The sequence below is a fragment of the Myotis yumanensis genome, unplaced genomic scaffold (genome assembly GCF_028538775.1).
Source record: "Myotis yumanensis isolate MYYU_CA2020_CCGP unplaced genomic scaffold, mMyoYum1.0.hap1 SCAF_1, whole genome shotgun sequence".
In the NCBI taxonomy this organism is placed as follows: Eukaryota; Metazoa; Chordata; class Mammalia; order Chiroptera; family Vespertilionidae; genus Myotis; species Myotis yumanensis.
Genome location: NW_027223752.1, coordinates 134,735,821 through 134,761,109, shown reverse-complemented (window position 1 = coordinate 134,761,109; position 25,289 = coordinate 134,735,821). Strand labels below are relative to the sequence as shown.

The window sequence follows — 25,289 nt, the reverse complement described above, 5'->3', positions numbered from 1 at the left end:
AGCAAAAATGGGATTATTGCTAAGCAACCAGAGCTTGGACCTGAGAGCCCAGAGAGATGGTCTCCTCTCCTCAGCCTCTGCCAGGCTGAGCTGTCTTGTCCGAGATGCATGTATAACTGAGTGTGAGTGTGAGTGTGAGTGCATGTGCGTGTGCGTGTATGTTGGTGGTCCCCTAAATGACTGAATCAGTCTGCTACATCCTGACACTCCTCCCTCTATCACAGCCCCACAGGGAGACAGGGATTGTCTTTTGTTCCCAACCAGCACAGTGCTCACTTCTTTTCCATCAAGGCCCTTGCTGCAGAAAGAAGATGTACGGGTCCCTCCCTCCTTGCCAAAGGGGAAACTCCTTAGCTGCTTGTGTCACCCAAGGGTATACTTTATGGACTATTTCTGATTCCTCCAAGGCACTAAACGAACTTTTGATTAGGGTTGTCATTATGTTTATCTGTCTCTAATCTATACCTTAACATCTATTAGCTTCACCATGTGCCTTTAAAATGTAAATATTGTCAGCCATCCCCAGGGGCTAGAAAGACATCTGTTTGGCTCATTGGTGTAGCTTTGCAGCAAGAAGCCTAATAAATGAAGATGGCAATTGTGGTGAAGTTTGAGGTCAGCCCAAAGCAGTGCTGCCTGACACCCGCTTGGCTCTTCCTTTATGAGGTGGCCTGACTGCCTGGGAGGTCCCGGACAGAAGGGTCGCAACACCGAGGCCCTTGATCCGCGCCCAGCTCCTGCACATGGCTCCCCACCCCTGGCTGACACTGGGCCTCCTGGTGAATTTAGAACAGACAGGAGCAGATGGCAGACCTGGCTCACTCATCAGCAGACAGGCCAGCAAGCAAATTGAGCCACCCTTCTCAGTTAGGAAGATAGGGAGTCAACTTATTTTTTTTTTCCCCTTGGCAATATGTACTTTGCGGGGAATTCCTGTTTTACTTGGATTTGCATCCAAGTAAATCCCTTATATTTTTTCAGAAGAACATTATTGTTATGCCCAGATTTCAGGATCCCCAAGAAACCAACAGGGAGCCAGCAGTCCGATGCAAAAGCATAAGAGTCTGTATTTCAAGCTAGCTTGAGCTCCCCGTCCACCAGACTCACCAACACATCGGCTAGCCAAGTGGCCAAGAGAGAGAACCCCGCCTAGAGAAGGGTTTTAAAGGGGGAGTTGGAGTAAGGGGAGGAGAAAGGACTGTGCTCTGCCGACTGGCCAGGCGCAAGTCGATGTCTTGTTCCTGGGTGTGGCTAGCAGAGTCTTAGACTTCCGGGAAGAAGCTCCTTGCCAAGCACGTGGCCAAGGTAAGATGGAGGACGTAGCCCTTACCCTGGGGCAAGATGGAGGGCGTAGCCTTTACCCTGGGGCAAGGTGGAGGGCCTAGCCCTCGCCCTTTCAATTATAAGCCACGGAAGTAGCTGAGGATGGGGTATGAGAGGGGTGTGTGCACACATGTAGAGAACCCAGGCCTGTTCATTTATTCTATGTGGCATGATTAGGGTTCCAGATTTTTTTTAAAGTCATATGCATTGTCTGTGTTTTTTTTAGCCCTTTATAGGCCAGAATATTTACTTTGCCTTCAACACTGCTTTACTCAAAGCCCATATTAACATACTTATTAACCTTTAAGAAAGTGTCACTGGCACCGTTGTCAGACAGAGATGAGAAGGCAACATCTGCTTATTTAATCTTCTTCCACACCTGATACCCTCAGGCTTGTCTACATGATGTGAAAATCCTTCATAATCATGTGGCACATGTTTAAATTTTCACTGAGTAGATTAGAAACTGAGTTTGAAGAAACGGAATGACCTGGGTAAGCTCATCTTCAGTTCTCAACCTGAGATGAGGTTTAAAGTCTTTAATTCCAGTCACTTACAATGCTGGTTAGAGGCTAGCACAGCTGCCACATTACAGGTGAACCACATCATATCCTAGGTTTCACGGTACATACGTTTTATGGTGCAGGGAAAACAGACAAGACCTATGTTCAAGCTGTGTGTACTGCTATGCGGCCTTGAGCATGTTACTTATTCTATCTCAATTTGCCTCCTTATCTGAAAGAGCACCTACGTATTGACACAGTTAATGTGATGATTAAATAAGATAAACTTCATAGAAACTCTATAAAGAACCGTAAAGTGTAGTCATTACTGTGGAAGATATCCAGGATTACATTTGGGTAACCCTAAACAATTCTATTATGTCCATAACCGTTTCTCTTGTTTATATGATCTTCTCTCTATTCTTCAGAGATAGCTTTCCAACAGAGATGTAATGTGAGCCACAAATGTGTGCCCAATATGAAATTAAAAATTTTTAGTTGCGCCGAACCGGTTTGGCTCAGTGGATAGAGCGTCGGCCTGCTGACTCAAGGGTCCCAGGTTCGATTCCGATCAAGGGCATGTACCTTGGTTGCGGGCACATCCCCACTGGGGGGCATGCAGGAGGCAGCTGATCGATCTCTCTTCGATATTTCTAACTCTCTATCCCTCTCCCTTCTTCTCTGCAAAAAATCAATAAAATATATATATAAAAAAAATTTTTAGTTGCCATATTAAATAAGGGAAAAGACATCAGTGAGATTAATTTTAATTACATATATATTTTAACCTAATATACCCAAAACATCATTTCATGGAATCATCAAGACTATTTTAGTTGTTTTTTTTTTCAAATGAAGTCTTCAAACTCTGGTGCATATTTTATACAGACAGCACCGCAGTGTGGACTGGTCACATTTCAAGTGCTCCAACCATCCTACCCAGAGCAGCTCTAAATCTTCCCTCATGTTTCTGTCTCACTGGTTTTCTCAGGATCAGGGATACCATGTCATGTACAGAAAAATCCAGCTACTATCTTTAATTTTCTTGAAAAACACTGAAGTTGGTTCCATGTCTCCGAATCCCCGGGCACTTGGTTCCTCTATTTTAACAGAAGTAGGTGTTTTTACTTGTGCTGACAATGGCTATGAGAGAGGGGGTCAAAGGGGCAACACTGTAATCCTAGAAAACTGCCTCCTCAACAGGGCAGTTTCCTCAACAAAACAAGAAGTGGGGTTCAACTAATACGAAAAGACATATGCACCTCTATGTTGATTCCAGCATTATGTACAATAGCCAAGATATGGAAGCAACCTAAGTGTCCATCAATAGACAAATGAATAAATATTTGTATACATATATACAATGGAATATTACTTGACTATAATTAGAATGAAATCTTGTCATTTATGACAACATGGATGGACCTAGCTGTGCTGAGCAAAGTAAGTCAGACAGAGAAAGACAAATACCATATGATTATACTTATATGTGGAATCTAAAAAAACAATCTAAACAAACAAACAAAACAGAAACAAACTTGTAAATACAGAGAACAAAAACTGATGGTCACCAGAGGGAGGTGGGGGGTGGACATAAAAGATGAAAGAGATTAAGAAGTAAAATAGCCAGTTATAAAAATAGTCATGGGGATGTCAAGTTCAGCATAAGGACTGTCTATATACATAAAAGCCTAATATGCTAAGTGTCCAACTGCTCGACCATTCGACCAGTCGCTATGACATGCACTGACCACCAGGGGGTAGATGCTCTGACTGGTAGGTTAGCTTGCTGCTGGGGTCCAGCTGATCAGGACTGGGCGAGATGGGCCAGACACGCCCTGGAGCCCTCCCATGATCCCTCCCCGGCCCCGATCGTGCACTGGTGGGGCCTCTCAGCCTGGCCTGCGCCCTCTCACAATCAGGGACCCCTCAGGGGATGTCGGTTTCAGTCGATCCCCGCAGGCCAGGCTGAGGGACCCTCCCCCCCCCCCCCCCCCAGCCGCCCCGGGCCTCTATAATCTCAATAATATTGTAAAACTGTGTAAGGTACCAGACGGATACTAGACTTAACAGGATGATCACTTCCTAAGGTATATCAGTGTCTAGCCACTAGCTGTACACCTGACAATAATACAATATTTTATGTCAATTGTAACTAAAAATAAATTTAATAATAAAGAAGCGGAGTTCATTGCCGCCGAGTTGGGGGATGGCAAGGACTCATCTGAAGTGCGGGGAACGCCCTGACACCAGGTGCCTCTGGAGCAGAAGGCCCGGGGCTGTTTCCCGCCCTGGCCTGTCTTCCTGTAGGACAGGGGACCACACAGCAGCACAGCCTCAGAGAGCCTAATAAGGAAGGGCTAGCTACCCCTCGGCCATTCCAAACTAATGAAAACCTATCCCTTTTTTAAGATTCCCAGGAGAAAGAGCCCGAACCTTCCCTGTTCATGGCTTCTACCTTAAGACCCTCACTGTCAGGAAATTCTTCTCTGTCTTAGTTACCTTTTCTAACTAAGGCTGAACCACGTTTCCTTTTCTCCGCTTTCAAAATGCTCCCCCAAATCTGCATTCAGATCAGAGAAAAATGAAGAAAGTCATTTTAAAGGAATAACCATATGAAGCCAAGACTTGTAAAGCTCAATGCAAAACTTGCAGGCACCCTCTGGTCTGGCTACGGAAGCTTCAGGCAGAGGCTGACTGAGAGACACCCATGATGGCGGCCTCTCTCGTTCTGACACAGGCTTTTCGAGTATGTTTCTAGTTGGTTGAAACAATTTTGGATGACAAAGCAAAAGACACTGTCTCCGGATTGGATGGGAGGGTGATCTGGCTGGACCACCTGCCCCACATGTATGACTGAGGTTAACTTGTTACTGAATGCTCACATCACCATTGCAGCTGTCCTCAAGAGGAATCCAACGATTGAAAAAGTCGCATGGCAATGTCCTGGTGACAAGGGCCTGCCTGTGGATTTAGGGATGAGCCTTTCGAATATGAAATCCCAGTATGTTCACTCTTAACCTTCCCTTCCCTCCATATGAGTGATGCAAAATTACTCAGGGCAGTCAGGGGTCTGGAAGCAGATTTCACTCAGAAATCTCAAAGGGTTTTAGAAAAAGCATTACATTTGGGGATTATGGCCATTTTACTCTGTAGTCCAGAGAAGGGAAATGCTACCAGTACAGTGACCAGGTCTACACCACTACAGAAAACTGTCCCTGTGGTAGACTGCTTAACAGCATCCTCCTGGTGGGAAGCAATTGTTAGTTGCTGACTCTGTCAGCTCAGTCTTTTCCTGCTTCTGAAGGTCTGAGGTGTAGCCTTTGATGTGTCTCTTACCTAATAATTAATGATCGAAAAACTAGACCTCCCACCTCTGTGCTACTTAAGCATGTCAGTCAGTCACCCTGGTGTACACCCCTGTGCTTCTCCATGGGAAATAACCATTTCCTACAATCCCCAAACCCCACTTTCTGTCTTATAAACCTTGTCAGGTAAACACGGAAACATTGAAAGGCGTTGCTTAGTCTAAGGCTTCTTACAAATATTCTGAAATCGTTCAACAATAACAACAAAACCTTTAGCAATAATGGATCTCATCACTTTGTGAATTTAAAATATAAAAAAGAAGGGTATGAAGTCATAATGTTTTATGCTGCTAAAAACCCTGAGATGACTCAAAGAGCTGGAGAATAGGGATTCCCTTTAGAAATGATTCTGTCAAAAGAACATAATCCTGAACAACAAAACTTTGTAGATGACAAAGAAAAGTCCTATTTTAAGTTGGCTTTTGTCAAATAACTTTAACCTTGTTTCCCAAAGTTTTTCAGAATTGTTCCTTATTTATTTATTTGTTTATTTACTTATTTTTATATTTTTTATTGATTTCAGAGAGAAAGGGAGAGGGAGAAAGAGATAGAAACATCAATGATATGAGAGAATCATTGATCGGATGCCTCCTGAACTACCCACACTGGAGATGAGCCTGCAATCGGGGCAAAGGCCCCAACCTTGGAATTGAACTGTAATCTCCTCGTTTTTAGGTTGATGCTCAACCACTGAGCAACACTGGCTGGGCTTTATTTATTTAGTTATTTATTATTTATTTATTTTGCACTAACCTAAGTAAATCCCCTGCCAAGCAATGGTTCTATGGCAAGAAGTAAGTCATTTGGGGAAGTAACACTAGAGAACCTTAGGATTCACTCTTTTCTTTATTTTTGTTTTTTACTGACATGTGTGCCAGACATGGGCTGGGTACTGGGGATACAGTGATCAAAAAACAGACCCAGTCCTTAATTTGTTGGTGGCTCTGGGAAATGCTGACAAGTAAACAGGCAATGACAGTGAATGTGACAATGAGTTATGACAGTGCTGTAAGAGGGAAGCGGCGGGGGGCAGCTAAGACCCAGCTATGGAGGGGCAGAGGGTAGGGCCAGGGAAAGCCTTGGGGTGGCGGGGAATGCATTTTCTAAGCTGTGGTCTGAAAGCTTAACAGAAACCAGCCAGGTACAGGGACGGGTGGGAAAGAGTGTTCTAGGAAGAGGGAATCACATGAAGTATTTTCTAAAAAGAGATGGGAGGAATATGAATTCTTGCTTGGTCTAATTCAACATTTTCTTGATAGTTAAGGGCTGAAGATGGCCTTTCTAAAATTGTGCCCATCCAGTAATAAAATATCTTTTCTGTGACTCGAGTGAGTCCATTTCAGATGCCTCCATTCAGTCTTCCCAGGGCAGGCTGGCCAAGAGAAGGTGCCTTCACTGTCATGGAGGCCTCACTTCCTGTTTCAGAGGCGGGCTGCTATCTAAACCTCCAAGCCTTGCTACAAAAAAAGCATCTAGGGCACTGCAGACCACTCACCTGTGAAGGGCTCACACTGATTCTTAACAACTTAAAGCTCCAATCACTTTGTTAGTCCTGATCCTGCTTACTGAAGAGATCTTGCTCCTTTATAGTCCCCTCTACCCACTCACACCCCAACCCATATCACAAGTTTGACTCTTCATAAGACTGGAGACCTTGCAATCTAGCCTAATAAAGACATAATCCAAAATGTGGGAGAACTCTATATATGTGGATAAATTAATCACAGCATTTCCTTGTCATAGCGGAAAAAATTACAAAACAACAAAAGATCCTTAAATGTACTCAAAAGGGTGAATGATTAGCTAATAATGGTATATCCTTTTCTAGAATTTATGCAGCCATTAACAAAGATGACAATTGATAATAACCTGAAAAATGCTAGTGAAGGACAATGTTAAGTGGAAAAAAATATATAGAATTATACATACATTACGATCACAACCACGTAAGGAATATAAATATAAATATAAGATGTGCCAAAATGAGAAGAGTAGTTGAATTAGTGTGCTATGATTATGAGCTGTTTCCTATTTTCTCTGTTTCCTACATTGTGTTTATAATGTCTTTATAACTTATTTCCTATTAAAAGTATTAACTTTTTAAATTAGCAGCTGGAACACTTTGAAATCCATGTGGCATGTACAAGGGAACATGAAAGAAGAGTACTTCTATGTGACTCTCCACCCTGGCGCAGTGTGGTTCCCCAGGGAGGGAGCACGCGGGTGTCATTGCAACTGACTGATGAACTGTAGCTTCTTCCCAGCAAACTGTCATGCATAAGGAGCAGTGCCCTATGAATTTGATAGACATCTGAGAATATCAAGCAAATACAGTTACAAAAGTTGGAGCTGAGCAACAGATTTGGAATTAAGTTATTTAAATCAAGTTTGGAAACTTCGCCACTCTTTAAAGCTCTGGGTAAAACAATGGTTTTTTCAAGAGTAAGTTGAGCAAGACCAGGGTCTTTGAGCCTAATTACTTTTTGGACTTCCCTGACACTGATGTGTTCTTAGCTCGGAGACACACTGATTGATTTCCTCTGTCATTTTCTCCAGATGTTCAAGGGAGATGGCAATGTTGACGCACAGGATGGCATCAGGTGCTTACTCAGCTCTTAAAGGGGAGACAGAGCCAAGAGATTTCTTCCCTTTCTTCATCGCTATGAAAGCTTAACTTGAAATAATGAACTGTGTTTTAGACAATTAAACCAGTTTTAGCTGCAGCAAGAGTTATTTAGGTTATATTATAATTAACTTCTTCCAAGCATAAAGAATAGCTAATGGCAGTTGTGGGATTTCCTTTTCTAGAGATTTGAAAAAATAGGTTAGATATACATCTGACCTTGAATGCCTTAGGCGTGGTGTGCAAAGAAACAGAATGAACAAAAATAGCAATCACACACAAAAATACTAGGGTGTGCCCTAATCTTCTCTCAGAGATTTGTACAGATTTAGGCTGAAAAATAGTTTACACTGTTGCCCATCCCTCAGCTGAATCCAAGTGTGAGCCAACCACATCAGTCACAGAGGAAACTTAGAAAGTGGACCCAAAGTCATTTACCTGTACTAGGAGTTCCAGCTTCCTGTCATCAAGAAGATGTACTTGACATCGACGGCCCTCCGTCATCTGAGAAGAAAGAGAAATGATGGTCACCTAGGGTCTAGCAGTCTGGAAAACAGTGAGAGGATCCCTGTGCTGGCCTCCACCGGGCACATTCCTCTAGGCCAGTGGTTCTCAATCTTGGCTGCACATTAGAATCACCTGAGAATCTTTTTAAAATCCTGATTTCTGGGCCTCATCCTCTGGAAATTCTGTTTCTTTGTTACTAATGTTGTGGCCCCACCCCATAACAAAGAAACAGAATGTCCAGAGGATGAGGCGCAGAAATCAAGATTTTAAAAAGATTCCCAGGTGATTCTAATGTGCAGCCAAGGTTGAGAACCACTGCTCTAGGCAAAACTTCCCCCGGGGATTTGGGCTATGTAATGCCAACCATGAGCAGCATTGTTCATTCATTCAAAAATATTTATGAGCACTTTCTATGTGCCAGGCACTATTCTGGGAGCAGGGTGTACAGCGGCGTGCAAGACAAGGTTCCTACCCTCATGGAGCTTACAATCCTATGGGGAAATTTATAATAAAAAAGCAAATACATACATAACACAATATCAGATGGTGATAAAAGTTGCTCATTCTTTAGTCATTCTTCCATTCAATAACTTTATCACCACAAACCAGGGGTCCTCAAACTATGGCCTGCGGGCCACATGCAAATACAAATATTGTATTTGTTCCCGTTTTGTTTTTTTACCTCAAAATAAGGTATGTGCAGTGTGCATAGGAATTTGTTCATAGTTTTTTTTTAAACTATAGTCCGGCCCTCCAATGGTCTGAGGGACAGTGAACTGGCCCCCTGTTTAAAAAGTTTGAGGACCCCTGCCACAAACTACAGACAGAGTTCAGTATCCAGTCTCTGTCACCTCCCACCTCAAAACTTGTCCCACTTATGATCACTAGGGAGCGGATGACCACCCCTCTGGCAGCTGCATTTGATTTGTGTCAATCCTCCCTTCTGCTCGTTTATGACCCTAGTCCCACAGCACTTTCACCTGTGAGAGAGGATCCCAGGAGAGGGTGCTAAGCTGACCCTAACCCAGGTGCTTGTCACTACTAATACCTCTGTGCAATGTAACAGAAAGAGCCCCTCGACAGGCACCAGGAGACCCAAGTTGAGTCTTGGTCCCACAAGGTACTTGGCTGCAGGACTTTGGACAAGCCCCTGTTCCTCTCCCTGCTCCAGTCTCACACATACAAATGAGTGGGCTGGGCCCAGTGGGTGCTAGTGAATATTTAGTAACTGTCTTTCTGAATTTAAAAAAAGGCATTTGTTTGTAGCACTTGCTGGAGCCCTGACATCACCCTCAAAGGAAATCCCATGAAGAACAAGCCTTCCCACACATGTCTGCTGGCTAGCACTCACCAAGCACTGTCTCACTGTGCTCTACATGTCTTCACCATGTCTGCCTTCAAGCTACTGTCACAACAACACCAACAGTATTTCCAACAGATGCAATAGACATAAGTAACCTCAAGAATGTAAGTGATAGTAAAGTATAGTAAACTAATTAGGAAGTGATGGATCTTAGTATTTATTATCTTTGTTTTTAATGTAATTTATTTAATGCTATTTTATATAATTTTAATAATGGCTATATTTTACAACTGACATGCAAAATTCCTGAAAATGTAACAACTACTACTAATATGAGCTGGCTTCAAAACCACTGTCTGGACCTGAAGCCACATCAGGTTCCTCCAGCCTTTGAATTTTTATTTGACTCTGTAACCCTAACTGAAGCTACATTTTGCACCAGCTACGAGCAGATCCTGGTCTCACCTAATTTTACGGCCATCGGGGTCAGTCCCTTCTCCCGAGTAGTTTCTCCATGAAACATAGAAATGATATCTTCTTCTCTTCTTGTTTAACAGGGCTTATTCTCTAACCATCAGCATGTGCACAGCTGGCATGCACTCCCATAAGAAAATTCTCTGAGTCTTTCCTCAAAAGAAGCCAACCCATCATCCTCCCTGGAGTCAGACTTCCCTACTGATGGGATCTACATGAAAGCAGCACGTCCTGTGTGAGAGGGGCGAAAACAGTCTCCGGAATCTGAGTTCTAGTGACTCAGCAGTCCCCAGCTCTAAGACAAGTCATCAAGAAAAGTTTCACATGCTCATAAGCACTCTAACAGAGGTTGAAATAGAGTAAAAATCTGAGGAAAAACTTCAGTCCAAAGACTTGCTATTTTGCACATCTAAGCCAAAGCAGGCAGCTGTGGATATGAGATGGGCCCATGCAATGTCTTTATTCACTCTCTGAAGTCTTAACTTCAGGTGTTAATTGTCTTAGCCACAACCTTACAAACAGTAATCACCCTAGCCAAATGACTTAATTTAAAAATTCATCAGCTTCAAAAAATAAACAAGTGAGACTACATCAAACTAAAAAGCTTCTGCACAGCAAAGGAAGCCATCAACAAAATGAAAAGGAAACCCACCAAATAGGAGAAAATATTTGCAAATCATATACCTAAAAAGGGGTTAATATTTAAAATACAGAAAAATAATCATATAACTCAATAGCAAACAAAAAAATCCGATTAAAAATAGGGAGAGGCCTGGCTAGTGAGCCTCAGTGGTTGAGCATTGACCTATGACTAGGAGGTCACAGTTCAATTACTAGTAGGGGGCGTGTAGAAGGCATCATCATTGATGTTTCTCTCTTTCCCTCTCCCTGCCTCTCTGAAATCAATAAAAATATATTTAAAATAATAATAATAATATTAATAAATAGGCAGAGAATCTGAATAGACATTTTTCCAACGAGAGTATATGGATGGCCCACAGATACATGAAAAGGTGCCCAACATCACTAATCATCAGGGAAATACAAATGAAAACCACAAGGAGCTATCACCCCATTGTAGTGTAAAAGGTTAAGGATATAAACACGTTCTTGTGTTCCTTATTCACATTCTAATACATTTTTATGAAAACAAAGAAATATCGGTATCTGAAAGACATTACTGTATCAAATAAAGTTTTTGTTGTTTTTGTTTCGTTATCCTTACCCAAAGATATGTTCATTGATTTTAGAGAAAGGAAGAGAGAGATAGACAGACAGACACATGGATCAGCTGCCTCTAGTAAGCACCCTGACTGAGAATTGAACCCGCAACCTAGGTATGTACCCTGACCAGGAATCGAACTGTGGTAGGCAGTTAGACAGATAGGAGCAGAGCAAGGATGATGGGCCAGGTACAGAAGGTCACCAGGGTGGAAAGCTCTGGATGCCTACCAAAGGACAATTGTAGGGTGGGGCCTAGCCCTCAGGGTGACTTTTCTTCCCCTAGCATATCACTGGTCATGTGGTACAGACCCCCTGATCTTTCCTCCCTAGAGATAACTTCTAGGCCTCAATTGTATTTCCAGGTCTAGAAAAGCAGCAAAACCAGACAAGCAACACCAAGGCTGACCTCAGGCCCAGTGCATTGGATAATGACCCCCTGCATTGGCGCCAACCAATCAGTGAAGACCTATGGAAAGCTGTTGAAGAGTCTATTGAGATCTTCCCCTGGGACCTCCCCTAAAGTCTCCACCCTTAAAACCCTTAGGACTGGGGACCCAGTGCACTCTCCCTCCCAGGAGCACACCTGTGCCTTTCCTTTCCCCCTTCCTTCTCCCCTTACCCTTGGCACATTACCGTTAGCTTCCTCACTCCCAAGCTCCTAGGGCCCTTCCTTCACCTCTATAACTTATTTCCTAAGTCCATTTCTTCTACAAATTACTTCTTCTACCTCTGTGATTTTATAAATAAACTAGGACGGGGTCCCTCACCCTGGCCAGTGGGGATTGGGCTGAAACTGGCTCTCCCAACATCCACTGAGGGGTCCTGGATTGTGAGAGGGCACAGGCCAGACCGAGGGACCCCACCAGTACATAAATCCATGCACCGGGCCCCTACCCCCGGCCAGCCAGCCCCGTTCTGTGCATGAATTCATGCACTGGGTCTCTGGTATGCATATCAGATCTTTGGTTAATCTCTTCCCACCCTCTTCCTCCCCCTTTCCCTCTGAGATTCATCAGTCTGTTCCATGTTCCCATGCCTGTGGTTTCCACTCCTACGTTGAGCGTCTGCCCCCTGGTGGTCAGTGCATGTCATAGCTACTGGTCAGATGGTCAGACAGTCACATAGGCTTTTATATATATAGATGTTCTCTTATAGTTTGTGTCTTGGCTTTGAATTCTTTCCTATCTAGAATCCAAGTACCAAGGTTGCTAAACCCAGGTCTGGTCTGACCACAAGGGTCTAGTACCTGGTGCTGTTCCTGCTGCCTATAACAGAACCTGCAACCTTTCAGCGTATGGGACACTCCAACCAATCAATCCACCTGACCAGGCCTCAAATAAAGTTTTAATCACAGTATTAAGAGATAGTACTTACTTTCCTCAAAATACTTCAAAACATGCCAAGTGTGACATGACACTGAGTTCACACCCATGTCTAGAAGTTTGCCCTGAGGTTCTCATTTTCATCGGAAAGATAACATTTTAATTACAGTAATCTCACCTTATCTGCTCAGCACTTTAAGGAAGTAATATGCATTGAGATTTATTGAGATTTTGAGATCCACCCAAGGTCTTCCCAGTTCATTTATCTCTTCAACAAAGTCCCATAGCTCAGTCTGGTGATTTATAAGCACACTCCCATTTCAATTGGGAATTTGTAAGTCACCTCCCTTTTGGAAGACAATATGTTGCTGAAAAGTCAGCCCAGAAATGTGAATCTAAACAGAAACTCAACTTGGAATCATCACGTGTTTGAAAGTACAACTATCTTTTGAGAGGACTGCAGTAGTTTTTCCTCAAAAGGAGTACCTGTGCTTTTTTCATACTGAAGTGAGATGGGAGTATCCTGTTATCAGTTCAGAAAAGGCTTACCATTCTGGGTGTGTACAGACAAAGAGTGGACATCTGTAGCTTTGTCTGGCTCACCAGGGACACTGAAATTTCCTTTTGAATACTAACAATTGTGAAGCAATATTGCTTTCCTTGTTTTCCTTTTCAGCTGTGCAGGCACAATTGGGGCACTGGCATCACCCTCCAAGGAAATCCTTTTGAGAACAAGGCTTCTCATAGATGTCAGCTAGCTGGCTACCACTCCAACCATAAATCGTCTGGCTACATACACTTCTATGCCAAGCAAAGGCTTGCCAAGTGCGCTGTGATGTAAAGAATGTAAAGAAAATTATTATTTTGAAGGTAGGGTGTCTACCCCATTTATCCAACTTTTCTGTTAAGATGTACACTGAATCATGAAGACTATGCAGAAACATGGATTTGGGATACAAGCTTCAGTAAGCACAGCAGAATATAATGATATGTGAACTCTAAGGTCAGGCAATAAAATTGTTGGGCAGATGGACAGGAATTAGGAGGCATAAATAAACAGCTGATGTGCTAAGGTAGTAGGCTTACGGGTGCTTCCCCCCATCCAAATATCACTCAAAAGGTTGTGTTTTGGTGTGTTTTTTTTTTCCCCAGTTAGAATAATGTAATAAAGAAACCTGATCTAGAAAAATGAATGAGAGTGTGTGAGTCCAGCCATCAGAAATGGAGCCTGAGAAGCTTCTTTCTGGGCAAATTTGTTTTAGATGGCCTGTGTTTTTAACATATTAAATCAAATTAATTAATTTACCAATGAGAACTACAACTGTCACATAGGTCAGAAATCTGAAGATTGAAAGTCTGACACATTCTCTCCCTGCAGGCAGAATTAATAGGAAGCCAACTGTGACCAGAAGCGGTTCAGGAAACCCAGCATCTCAAAGGGGGAATTATAAATATCTCCATTTGAGAGCATCCGTCTACAGTAGCTTAATTTATTACTGATGGTAGGAAGCACTGCTGTCCAAATGTGGCAGGGGAGTCCCCCTCATCAGGGCATCAACTAAGAAACAAATAATAACTAACTAACCAGCAATGACAACTCCCAAATGGCCATTTGGGGTTACTTTACATGGAAAGTTCAGCATGTGAAAATATGCTTTATTAAGAATATTTTGTCTTCAAATTCAAAATTAAGTAAAACCCATTATACTATGCCTCTTACTATCACTTTTTCTCTACAATGTCCCCAAAAAATGTAAACAAACAATGTCTGTAGATTCTATTAATTTTGAAAATGAAATGTACTTTAATAAACACTGCCTTTATAATTATTCAAAGTGTGTATACATTTTTTGGGACACCCTGTGTATCACCTCTTTCCCTTTCTCTTTCTGCCACTTCTTGGATGTCTTCTTCCTCATTTTTTCTTTCCCCCTGCCAAATAATTTATACACTGTGGTACATATCTGTGGAGGAAGTGCTCTGAAGAAACAACCCTAGCTCCACTGTTTAGAACGTCGTCCTAGAAATCTAATGCAGCTGTGTGAATGCCTATAGGGTAAGAGATCCTGAACTTAGAAGAAAAAACAAATGGTTTATAAAAACAAAAACTAAAATTATTCAATTAACACATTATCATTGCATTTCCTAATGCTAATCTGTACTGAAATTATTATCTCTAAGATGCAGGGCAGTGGGGGGAGAAGAGGTGGGTGGGCAGGAGGAGACCTGGTAGGCAGTGTTCCCAGCCCTGCAACAGCACTTTTCACCTAGTTACCACATGCCTATTTGTTTACATCCCTGTGCACAGTAAATTTCCAAGTTATGATTCACATTCATTTTAGAGACAATACCTTTATGAGACAATAAGATAAAAATTATTGAAGACTCCACTAGAGTTGTAGAAAAGGAAGAATTAACATTTCCCAAACATGCTTCATTTAGGAAAACTATCCCTGTTCCCCCAAACAACCTGAAATCCTATCTTCAAAGTTTTATCATCATGTGTTTGAAAGTATGACTTTCAAACTTTGGTTTACTTAAGTGCAGTTAAGTATGACTTCAGATTTCAGGAGCATGCTAGCCAAGGCCCAAACAGCGACGAGTCTTCCAGCACGCCCTCCGCAAGCACGTTCCTTAAGGCAGGGCACTTCAAGGAATCCGGATGTATTACAGCAGCACCTCACAGGCGCCCTTTGACCCAGACCATTTCGAGGCTCAGAAGGAAATTCCAGACACATGACTACAACTTCCCAGTGCAACTCTCTGTGGGAGCATCTGCTCTCGGGGTCAACTCACCATGAACCCTCCCTTGTTCCACTTCAGTTTCCTCTGCAGACAAATGAGGCCTTACCACCCATCTGGGTCCCAAAACATCACAAGATCACAAATTCTCAGTAATCCAAAACCTGTCACATCCAGAAAAGGAATGAATGTGATACGATCACAGTGGCCTCAAGAAACTCAAACAGCAAATACATATGTAGAAAGGATTTCAGGCAAATAAAAATTTGTGAAAAATATTCACCCATTTGCTGCCCACACTTATCCCATACCATGAAAATACCAGATATAATCACAGTTATTATAATGTAATATCATATTGTAATGTGATAACAGAACATAAGGGGTCTCTGCTCATAACCGTTAAATGTTAAAGATATAGTGTCCATTTTTATCTTTATTTTTCCCTCTCTCTGATTTATCTCAAGCTTATCTTTTTTTGTCTTTAAGTGACATATAAGATGATAATGGAAGGAAAGGAGACACAAGATGCTAGACACCAGAAATCCAATGCAGAGAAAGACCTTGCCCCTACTTTGCTCCATGACCTCTGGCAAATTATCCCACCTCTGTCTTTCCCATGAGTCTCCTGGATTTAAAAGAAGGCTCCAGGCCTGTCCTTGAAGCTCTTTGCTCCTCAATACAGTTGTAACTTATAAAACCCAGATGAAAGTGATTTAAGTGAGTGCCTCTGTTAGAAACAAATTCACATGCCAATGTACTGTAATATAAAACTTCAAATAGCCTTGCATTCCTCAAAGCTCATCCCTCTGCAAGTTTGCATTTGATGAGGTCATAAGTGAGGCCAGTGTTTTACTAGAGGATCTTTGTAAAGCATATTTTAGTGTTGCTGCTGCTCCCCCTCTTCTTCCCCCTCTCCTTCTCTTCTTCCCTTTCCCTCACTCCCTATAGCAAAAAGAAATGGGGCTTTCTCTGGTAATAAAGGAAGAAAAGTCGTGGCATTGGGTGCACTAAGGGCTTGGGGACAGGGTAGGGCTGCTGTGTCTGGATTTAGACCATGACTCTGCGGCCCTGAAGACCACTGCTGTGAGATGGAGCCACAAATCCTACAGGACAATCCATCTCAATCCTCTCAGATGGTACAACAGGGCAAGGACACCCAGGAGCTCCAGTGATGGTCTTCCGTGATCCCAGGGAAGAGGAACTCCAACCCAAAGCTAAGCTGCAGGATGTGGGAAGCAAGGGCACTCTTTTCACCTTCCAATGGGACATTGCACAATATTTGAGGACAAGCTGTTGACATGGAGGTTGGACAGATGGGTCTCAGATATGGAAGGCCAAAGTCCGGCTGGTGCATTTCAGGTCGAGTGTTACAGACAATCACGCTCCTCTGTGTGAGAGACAACCCTCTGAGGAAATGGTCAGGAGAAAATGGACACTGAGAGACCCGAGTGCACGGGCTCCGGAGTCAGGTTATGCATCACTGGCACCAACTCGATGAGCACAGAGCAGTAAGCTCTCTTGGGTTAAGTGCTGTTAAGGCTCCAGGGAGGCGTCGGCGCTTTCTGCACTACACTTAGCCAACTGGGCACCGAAAGAACAGTAACTTGACTGTCACAGTTGGGTTCTGCCACTGCTAGAGTATCTTCTGACAGGATTTTCTTTTACCTCCAGTTCAAATATATCATTAAATCCACTTATAAACACATATTCACACAATCTGCAGGCTTTTGCTTTCTACTCAGGCTTAGAATCCCAGACAACTTTGGTTCTGTGATTGGAGCAATGGAGTCTCTGAAGATATAGAGACTTAATTCTCCTCCTCCTCTTCCTCCTCCTCCTTCTCCTTCAGAGATGGGTCAGAGATGGGAAGAGTGCCTACTCCTTGTAAGGGAAAGGGAGTTGGGCATTTCCTCCCAAGGGAAAGGGAGTCCTGTGCAATCGGAATGGAGGGTGAGGGGTAACAGAAGGTGAAAACAGTGTAGAGAGCAGAGTCCTCAAGGCCTGAGGAGGAGATTTCTGAGGTTGTTGCAAAACATCTTTGCCTCATTATGCGCGGTCCTATCATCTCTTTGTGAGAGATGGATATCTTCATACTGAATAACACGTCCTTCGAGATCTGGCCTCACCTAACCTCATCTCTGTTTATTTTTAAATGCTCTCCTTCCCTGTCCCCTCAGTCCCAAGAGCCAGCCATCCTGGACTTCATAATTCTTTTCCCCAAGGACCACGCTCTCCCATGCATCAGGGCCTGGCCCATGCTGTCTCCTTTGCCTGGAAAACACTTTTTTTTCACTCATGTCCTTAAAGGACCACCCCTGTCTGTCTACTCTACGCCACGTGCTGAGCCAAGTGCTGGAGACACAGAGGTGATCAAAGAAACCACATCCCACTTCTTAGAAGCACTGGCTTGAGGAGCACATTGTGCAGACTCAGCTGTACTGACACACCCTTTCTCCTCTCCATGAGCGTCTCCATCCCATCTGGCAGCTTCCCGCCATAGCACCGGATGCCAGGCTCTGCCCCTCCCAGCGGCCCCTCCCAGGCCATGCACTGTGGCCCACAGAGCATGGGGGTCGGGCTGTGGGTTCTGATGCTGGGTCTGTTTTATCCTGGCTTCACCAGGGGGAGCAGTATGTGACCCTCCATAAGTCACTGCACCCACTGTGCCTCAATCCCTAGTCTAGGAAATGGAGACCATACTAGTGCCAACCTTCAGGGGCAGCTGTGAGGAATAACTAATGCACATAAGAATGTGGAACTCTGCTTGGAGTACAGTGGGCTCTCAATCAGTATCACCTTCAGAAGTCTAGTCAGGGCATGCGAGGTGCCTCCAGGCAGGAGTGTCAGAAAGTGTACTCATCCCAATGTACCCCGACCCTTCTCACACCCTCCATCAGGATGGCGAGTGAGGCTGCAGCTCTCTGTCCCTCACACCAGATTTTCTGCTACTATGGCAGGGAGGGAGAGGAGGCTGGTCAGGACAGGCTCCCCCTGGGTGGATGTTCCTAGTGCTGAGCAAGCACATGACCTTCACAGACGGAGCTCTGTGGGGCCCTGGTCCTATATAGAGAGGGGCACCTCATCCAACAGGGCGCCTGGAGGTCCCGCCTTCTCCTCAGGGTCATTGTGGGCTAGCTGGCAGTCATCAAGACAGAGGGCTGATATAAGGTTCACTGGAGCTGGCCTAGGAATGGGGGTTTAGGAGAGTCAGTGAGTGACATGTGGGGTAATACCTCCAAGGACAACAAGGACTGCCAGGCCACAGACTGCCCTCTAACAAAGGAGAAGAAGACCTCTTGCTAATGTGGAGGCTGTGCCTGTTTCCCTGGGCGGGTTCAGAGCGTTATTCTTACACACACACTGTTCACAGCACAGCATCCATGCAGACATCCTTTAAAGGTGGCTGAGTGAGGCATAAACCCCAAAGAAACAAAACATGCAAAGGAGCAACAAGAACTATACTCCCTTCTAACACCCACCATTCTCCTTAGAGTGAGGAAAGATGAGGGCAAACACCTGGTCTCTGCCATGTGGAGTCCTAGCTTCACTATCTTAGTGACAGACTGTTTGGGGTGAAACAAGAATGAGTTTTTCCAAAGGAAAAGGAGAATAGGTATCCTTTTTGGGGTTTTGATGACTGCACTTGGAATTTTTATAGTTGAAAAGGAGACCTGATGGGTTATTCAGATGGGGACCACAGACTCAAAGAAAACAGTTTTTAAAATTCCATATAAAAAGATAAGGTTGTCTTTATGCACCTAAAAGAATATCATGTGTATGAGGGGAAGACATTGAAAGTAAAAATTTGATAACAGTAAAAATAAAATTGAGTGAAAAAGTGAAGATTGAGATGCTCAATGAACACAACGTATCTGCATGGAGAACTCCCAAAGGAGACTAGATTTCAGCCTTACAGATACGATGTGTCAAGGGCCCAGCACATTATATATATTCCGTCCACAGATGAGGAGTGTCAGAAACTTATAGGGACAGAGGTAGAAAACCAAACAGAAATTTAAAACAAGGAAAGTCTAAGGACAATAAAAGAACCTTTAAAGATATGTTCAAAGCAAAAAGATGAAAGAAAAGAATGTTTTCATTATTTGGAGCCAATGAATTTCTGTTAAAAGATGAACCGCTGAACTATTCAGTTGTTGTTTTGTTTCAATCTTCTCAACCAAGACAGGAAATGGTAGGACTAACTACTAAATAATATAAACCAACTGCACCTCGTTCCCCCAAATAAATTCCAGGTGGTTCATAAAGTCATATATTAAAAATACACAGGTGCCCAGCCAGTGTGGCTCAGTGGTTGAGCATTGACCTATGGACCAGGAGGTCACTGGTTCAATTCCTCATCAGGGCACAAGACAGGGCTGCAGTCTCTATCCCCAGTATGGGGAGTGCGGGAAGCAGCCCATCGATGATTCTCTCTCATCGTTGATATTTCCACCTCTCTCCTTCTCCCTTCCTCTCTGAAATCAATAAAAATATATTTTTTAAAAAATAGATAGGCTATTATTTATTAGACCTTTCTAAGCATAAAAGCAATGGATGAGCCAATAGAGAAAAAAAATTAAGGACTGCACTACATTAAAAATAATTTTACTCCACAGGCACAGTAAGCAAAAGGAAAAAAAACCAACAAATATAACTTTGGAGAGGATGACAACAACTATAAGGAGGGGTTAATATGTTAAAGATAACATTTTTTAATTAGTGTATAATTACATATTTATTGGAAGACTACTAGTACCCTACAGGAAATAAAACTAAAATGCAAATGACTTTCATATTCTTTGACTCAGTACTATCTCTTCTAGAGAAGAGATCTATCTCTCTAGTAATCAAGAGAGTAATCTATCCTAACAAACTAGGAGAAAAGGGTTAATAATTATATGTAATAATGGCCACTACAGTGTGTTCATTCAGTAAGTGTTTATGATACATTCAAAATGTGCCAGGCATCTTATTAAACACTAGAGGCTCAGTGCAAGAAATTCATGCACGGGGGCTGGGGGGGAGAAGAAAGGGAGGAGAGGGTCCCTCAGCTCGGCCTGCACCCTTGCAATCCAGGACCCCTCAGGGGATGTCTGACTGCCAATTTAGGGATTCCTGCGGGATCGGGCCTAAACTGGCAGTCGGACATCCCTCCTGCAATCTGGAACTGCTGGCTCCTAACTGCTCACCTGCTTGCCTAATCGCTCCTAAACACTCTGCCTGCCTGCCTGATCACCCCTAACCACCTCTGCCTACCTGCCTGATCGCCCCAACCACTCGCCTGCCTGCCTCATTGCCCCTAACCACTCTGTCTGCCTGCCTGATCACCCCTAACTGCTTGCCTGCCTGCCTCATTGCCCCCAACCACTTCGCCTGCTTGCCTGATCACCACTAAGTGCTCGCCTGCCTGCCTGATTGCCCCTAACTGCCTCTGCCTTGGCCCCTGCCATGGCAGCTTCATCCAGAAGGACGTCCGGAAGGTCGTTCAGCTGTCAGGTCTAATTAGCATATTACACTTTTATTATTATAGATAATGATGGATGCAATTTTTTTCCCCTACGTAAGGAACTTCTATGTACACTAGAGAAACTACCCAAATAAACAGGTGGTTACAGTGTAATTCATGTGGGTGTAAGATGCTAAGGGGCAAAGGAGGGTCCCTAACTCACACCTGGTGAATTGGTCAATACTCAGATGAAGAAATGGTATCTGCAGAGCAGGACGTCTGGCAGAGGCAACCTGACATAAGAAGGCCTGGAATGGGAGAGAACATGGCATATTCTGGAAACATGAGCCACACAGTAGAGCTGGAGCAAAGTGGTGGGTTGGTGACAAACAGTGAGGAATAGAGTGGGAGAGCCTTATTTACAGTAACAGTAATAAGGAGGCGCAATCATACATCTAAGGGTCTGAGGATGACAAAATCACCGATGAAATAATAGGTAGCCACTGACCATTGTTTCCAATCAACTTAATTCTCACTGATGCAGAAAGGGGTGTTTGGAAAGAGGGCTCATTGCCTAAGAAGATAGACTAGCACTTGGAAAACTGTGAAGAGATACTAAAACATAAGCTCTCTTTCTCAGTGTGTATCATCCCCCAACGATTTATAAACAGTCATGGAGAGTGCGCTGATCTAGTTTACAGTTGACAAAGAGGTTTAGATGGTAGTTTCAATTTTTTTCAATTGGGATCACGTTGTTTACAGTTTTGTGTCCTATTCTTAGTTCATATGCCAGAAGCATAGTATTCTGAATAATGAAAATAAGTGGACTCCACTCGAATATGGTTAAACCATTTCTGGAAATCTGTGTTCAATTCTGGGTACCATCTTTTATGTAGGAAATGAAAGAATCTGGAGCAAGGCCAAAGTAGAGTAATCAGACTGGGCAAAGCTGTGGAGGCCATGTCTCCTTAGGACTGATGGGAAAAGTGCCTACTAGCCTAAATAGCAAAGACTCCTGGGTAGGGTGCCCTATAATTTACTGTCCATGCCAACATGCTTTTGTGAGTGAAAGGGAGCTATTATTGATTCTTTGGAGATAACAGGTATAAACTGGACTGTCCTCGGCATGCCTGGATGTGGAGACTTGCCAATTTGATGATTTTATGCTAATTTGATGACTAAATTGGATGATGGAGAACATTGTTTTGGTGGGCAGAAATGGAATCAGTGAGTAGAAGTTCCAGAAGACACATCTGAATTCAACAGAAGGAAGAACTGTCAAACAGGCATCATTGTTCAAAATGGAAAGTGTTGCCCCATCATCACTTTAGTAATCAGGACTGGACAGAAGATCATTAACCAGGGCTCTTGTAGAAAGGATTTCTAAACTCTGGGGGAAGGTGGGCCAGACATTCTCTAAGCCATGGACACATGTGCACACCTACAGACAAGAATTCCAAGAAAATACATTCATTCTAATAACTCAGATATTTACTTATAATGTTTCCTGTTACACTATTACATGTAGTTTGATAAAACAAACATCCACATCATCTATTTACTGCTTCAGAAGACTTTTTTTTTAATTTCACACTACAGACCGGTAGGCACAAACACATTTTCTACCTTATTTTCCTACCAATTTCCTTTGTATAAATGTACAATCAAATGTCCTCTATTTAAATGCAATGTTGTATGAAATGACTGTGTATCTGCTGCTGGTTTAGCATTTGTGTATTTGATAACCAATAACTCCATCACATTTTCTTGGTAACATGAATTTACATATTTGGCTCCAATATCAAATTCAATGTGTTATTTTAAATTAATTTGTAATTTTTTTGCTTATGTTTGATTAGTAGGGTGAGAAAACACTATTTACAACTATAGGTCTTACTAAGCAATAAGTTATCACATTTAAAAAAATGTTTTTTTTTAAATTATTGATTTTTAGAGACAGAGGAAGAGAGAGAGAGTAAAACATCGATGTGAGAGGGTACCATGGATAGGCTGCTTCTTGCACACCCCCTACTGGGGATCGAGCCCACAACCCAGGATGGAACCAAAGACCTCTCAGTGCATGGGGCAATGCTCAACCAACTGAGCCACACTGGCCAGGCCTATCACATTTCCATTGTAAATATTTTGTTGACATTAAAATGATATACTAGATATGTGACTGAAACAAAATGAAACATAATAGGCACTCTATAATATTTACATGAATTAATATATATTAAAATAACATAGCCTTATATATCAATTCCAAAATATAGTACTATCAACTTAATTTGCATTCAGTGAGATGTGACTTAATTTGCCTATTCTATGGAAATACACCCCTAAATACAGGCTCAGGAACATGCACATTCTCTGTAGTTTATATTATCCACATGGCCACATGCGGAATGAGCAGAATTGACATTGATCTGCCATTAGTAGGAGCTAGAGGTCTTGTCACAGAGATAAGAATTTAGGAATGGGTTTTCATTCCCATAAACAACTCTTTGTGTATCACTACAGTCAAACTCTCCATTAGCCCTGGGATCTATGTGCTGGGGATGGGAAGAGCCGATGGGGACTGAAACAGTATTCTAGACCATCTGGAAGCCACTGGAATTCCATCATTAGGTCTCCGGGGACTCTTAAAACATAGTGGGAGAACAGCCACGATGAAAGTGGGGCGGCCCTCCAGGCCACCTGCTTTCACAGAACCTGCATGGGACAGGAAGCAGCCACTTGTGCCCTAAATCCAGGGGCCCTGTGCCCAGATGTCAAGTGCTCCAGGCTTCCAAGGAAGCACTTCACGATTGCTGATCCTCATGAACTCATGCTTAATTCGGACCAAATTCCCAGTGTCATCACAGCAGAGAAGATCCGAGGAACAGGGGTATTCCAGATCTGGAGAGCCACCAGTCCTGCAGGGTGGTCCCAGCTCCAGAAGGTTCAGCAAACCATTGCCCCTCCCCGACCCAACACCCTAATAAAAGGTGCAGGGAGAGCCTGGGAGCCTGCAGTGCTTACATTAGGAACGTTTTTTACAGCTACCTTTGATGTCTGTATGGGGCAGTCCATCTGGGCTGGAGCCTGCATGTTTATATCCCGAGTTCTCTGGGAAGGACTCTACTGGAGCCTCGCTGGCAGGGACTTCTCCCGCTTACTCAAGCTGCTCTGGCAGTTTTTTCCCTCCATTCATCTTGTCTGAGGTTTCAACACTGGCCAGCTGCCCATGAACCACCCAGACGCCTCCCAGGGACCTGCTCCTGCTGCCCCAGCTCCAGGCACAGGACAAGTTTCCAGAGCAGATGCATTTGTTCCCCCAAAACAGTTAAAATGGGGGTGGGGCATGAGGCTGGGAGAGGAAAGGAGATGGAGATGGGTGAGGGGGGAGGAAGAAGATTCTGGAACCAAAGGAGGTTCCTTCCTTTCACCCCATTCTCTGATATAAATGCTGTCACAGAAAATCATGGAGTGCCTTCTAATGCAATGGACATTGCAAATGGGAGTTCTAAGGCTATCCAGGGCGCTTGTCATTAGTGAGCAGTTGCAGCAATAAAGATGTTATGTGGTATCTATTAGGCAAATCAAAAATTCTAATTGGACACAGAACAATTGCTCAAAGCTTTGGCAGGAGATAATTACTGTGTTGACTACAGATAGTGAAAAAGGATGAGACTGAGCCTACTGTTTGGGCTGTTTCCACAAAAGAAGGTAGGAGGAATATGTTTTTCCTATATCCGAACTGATTAACAGATGGCAGGGTTCCTAATCTTTCCTCTTTCCTAGTGTCTAAGGGTGTACGTGTGTATTTTCAAACACTTTGGTAACCAAACTTGAGTGTATTTTCAGCATGTGCTTCAGAAAAGCCCTGGAAATAAGTTTGTGATTAGATCACTGGATAAGGAAAGCCAAAATTTTAAATCAGTAAAAATCCATGAGGCAGGGGTAGTGATTGCATCTGACATCCTTTAGTGTCTAGCATGGAGCTTTAAACACAAAAGTCTTAGTAAATATGACTGATTGAAAGCATGAAGTTATAATTCTTAATGGCAGAGATGGTTTCACAGGTGTAGACATTTGTCAAGATTTATCAAACTGGATATGTACTTTCAATATGTGCAGTTTATTATACATCAACTAGAGGCCCGGTGCACAAAATTCATGCACTGCGGGGGAGCGGGGGTCCCTCAGCCCAGCCTGCACCCTCTCCAATCTGGAACCCCTCAGGGGATGTCCGACTGCCAGTTTAAGCCCTATCCCACAATCCAGGACTGCTGGCTCCCAACTGTTTGCCTGCCTGCCTGCCTGCCTGCCTGCCGGATTGCCCCTAACCGCTTCTGCCTGCCAGCCTGATCACCCCCTAACCACTCCCCTGCCAGCCTGATTGACGCCTAACTGCTCCCCTGCCAGCTTGGTCACCCCCAACTGCCCTCCCCTGCTGGCCCGGTCGC

General features: G+C 43.4%; 1 protein-coding gene across 2 annotated transcripts in view; it reads right to left on the bottom strand.

The window, feature by feature from the left end:
- The window catches only part of FRMD4A (FERM domain containing 4A), a 363,981-nt gene that overhangs the window by 214,627 nt on the left and 124,065 nt on the right, over positions 1 to 25,289 (bottom strand). For both annotated transcript variants that reach the window (XM_070432133.1, XM_070432141.1), the window contains exon 2: positions 8,256 to 8,321. In XM_070432133.1, coding sequence (XP_070288234.1) covers positions 8,256 to 8,321 — 66 coding nt within the window. The remainder of the gene's footprint in view (positions 1 to 8,255; positions 8,322 to 25,289) is intronic.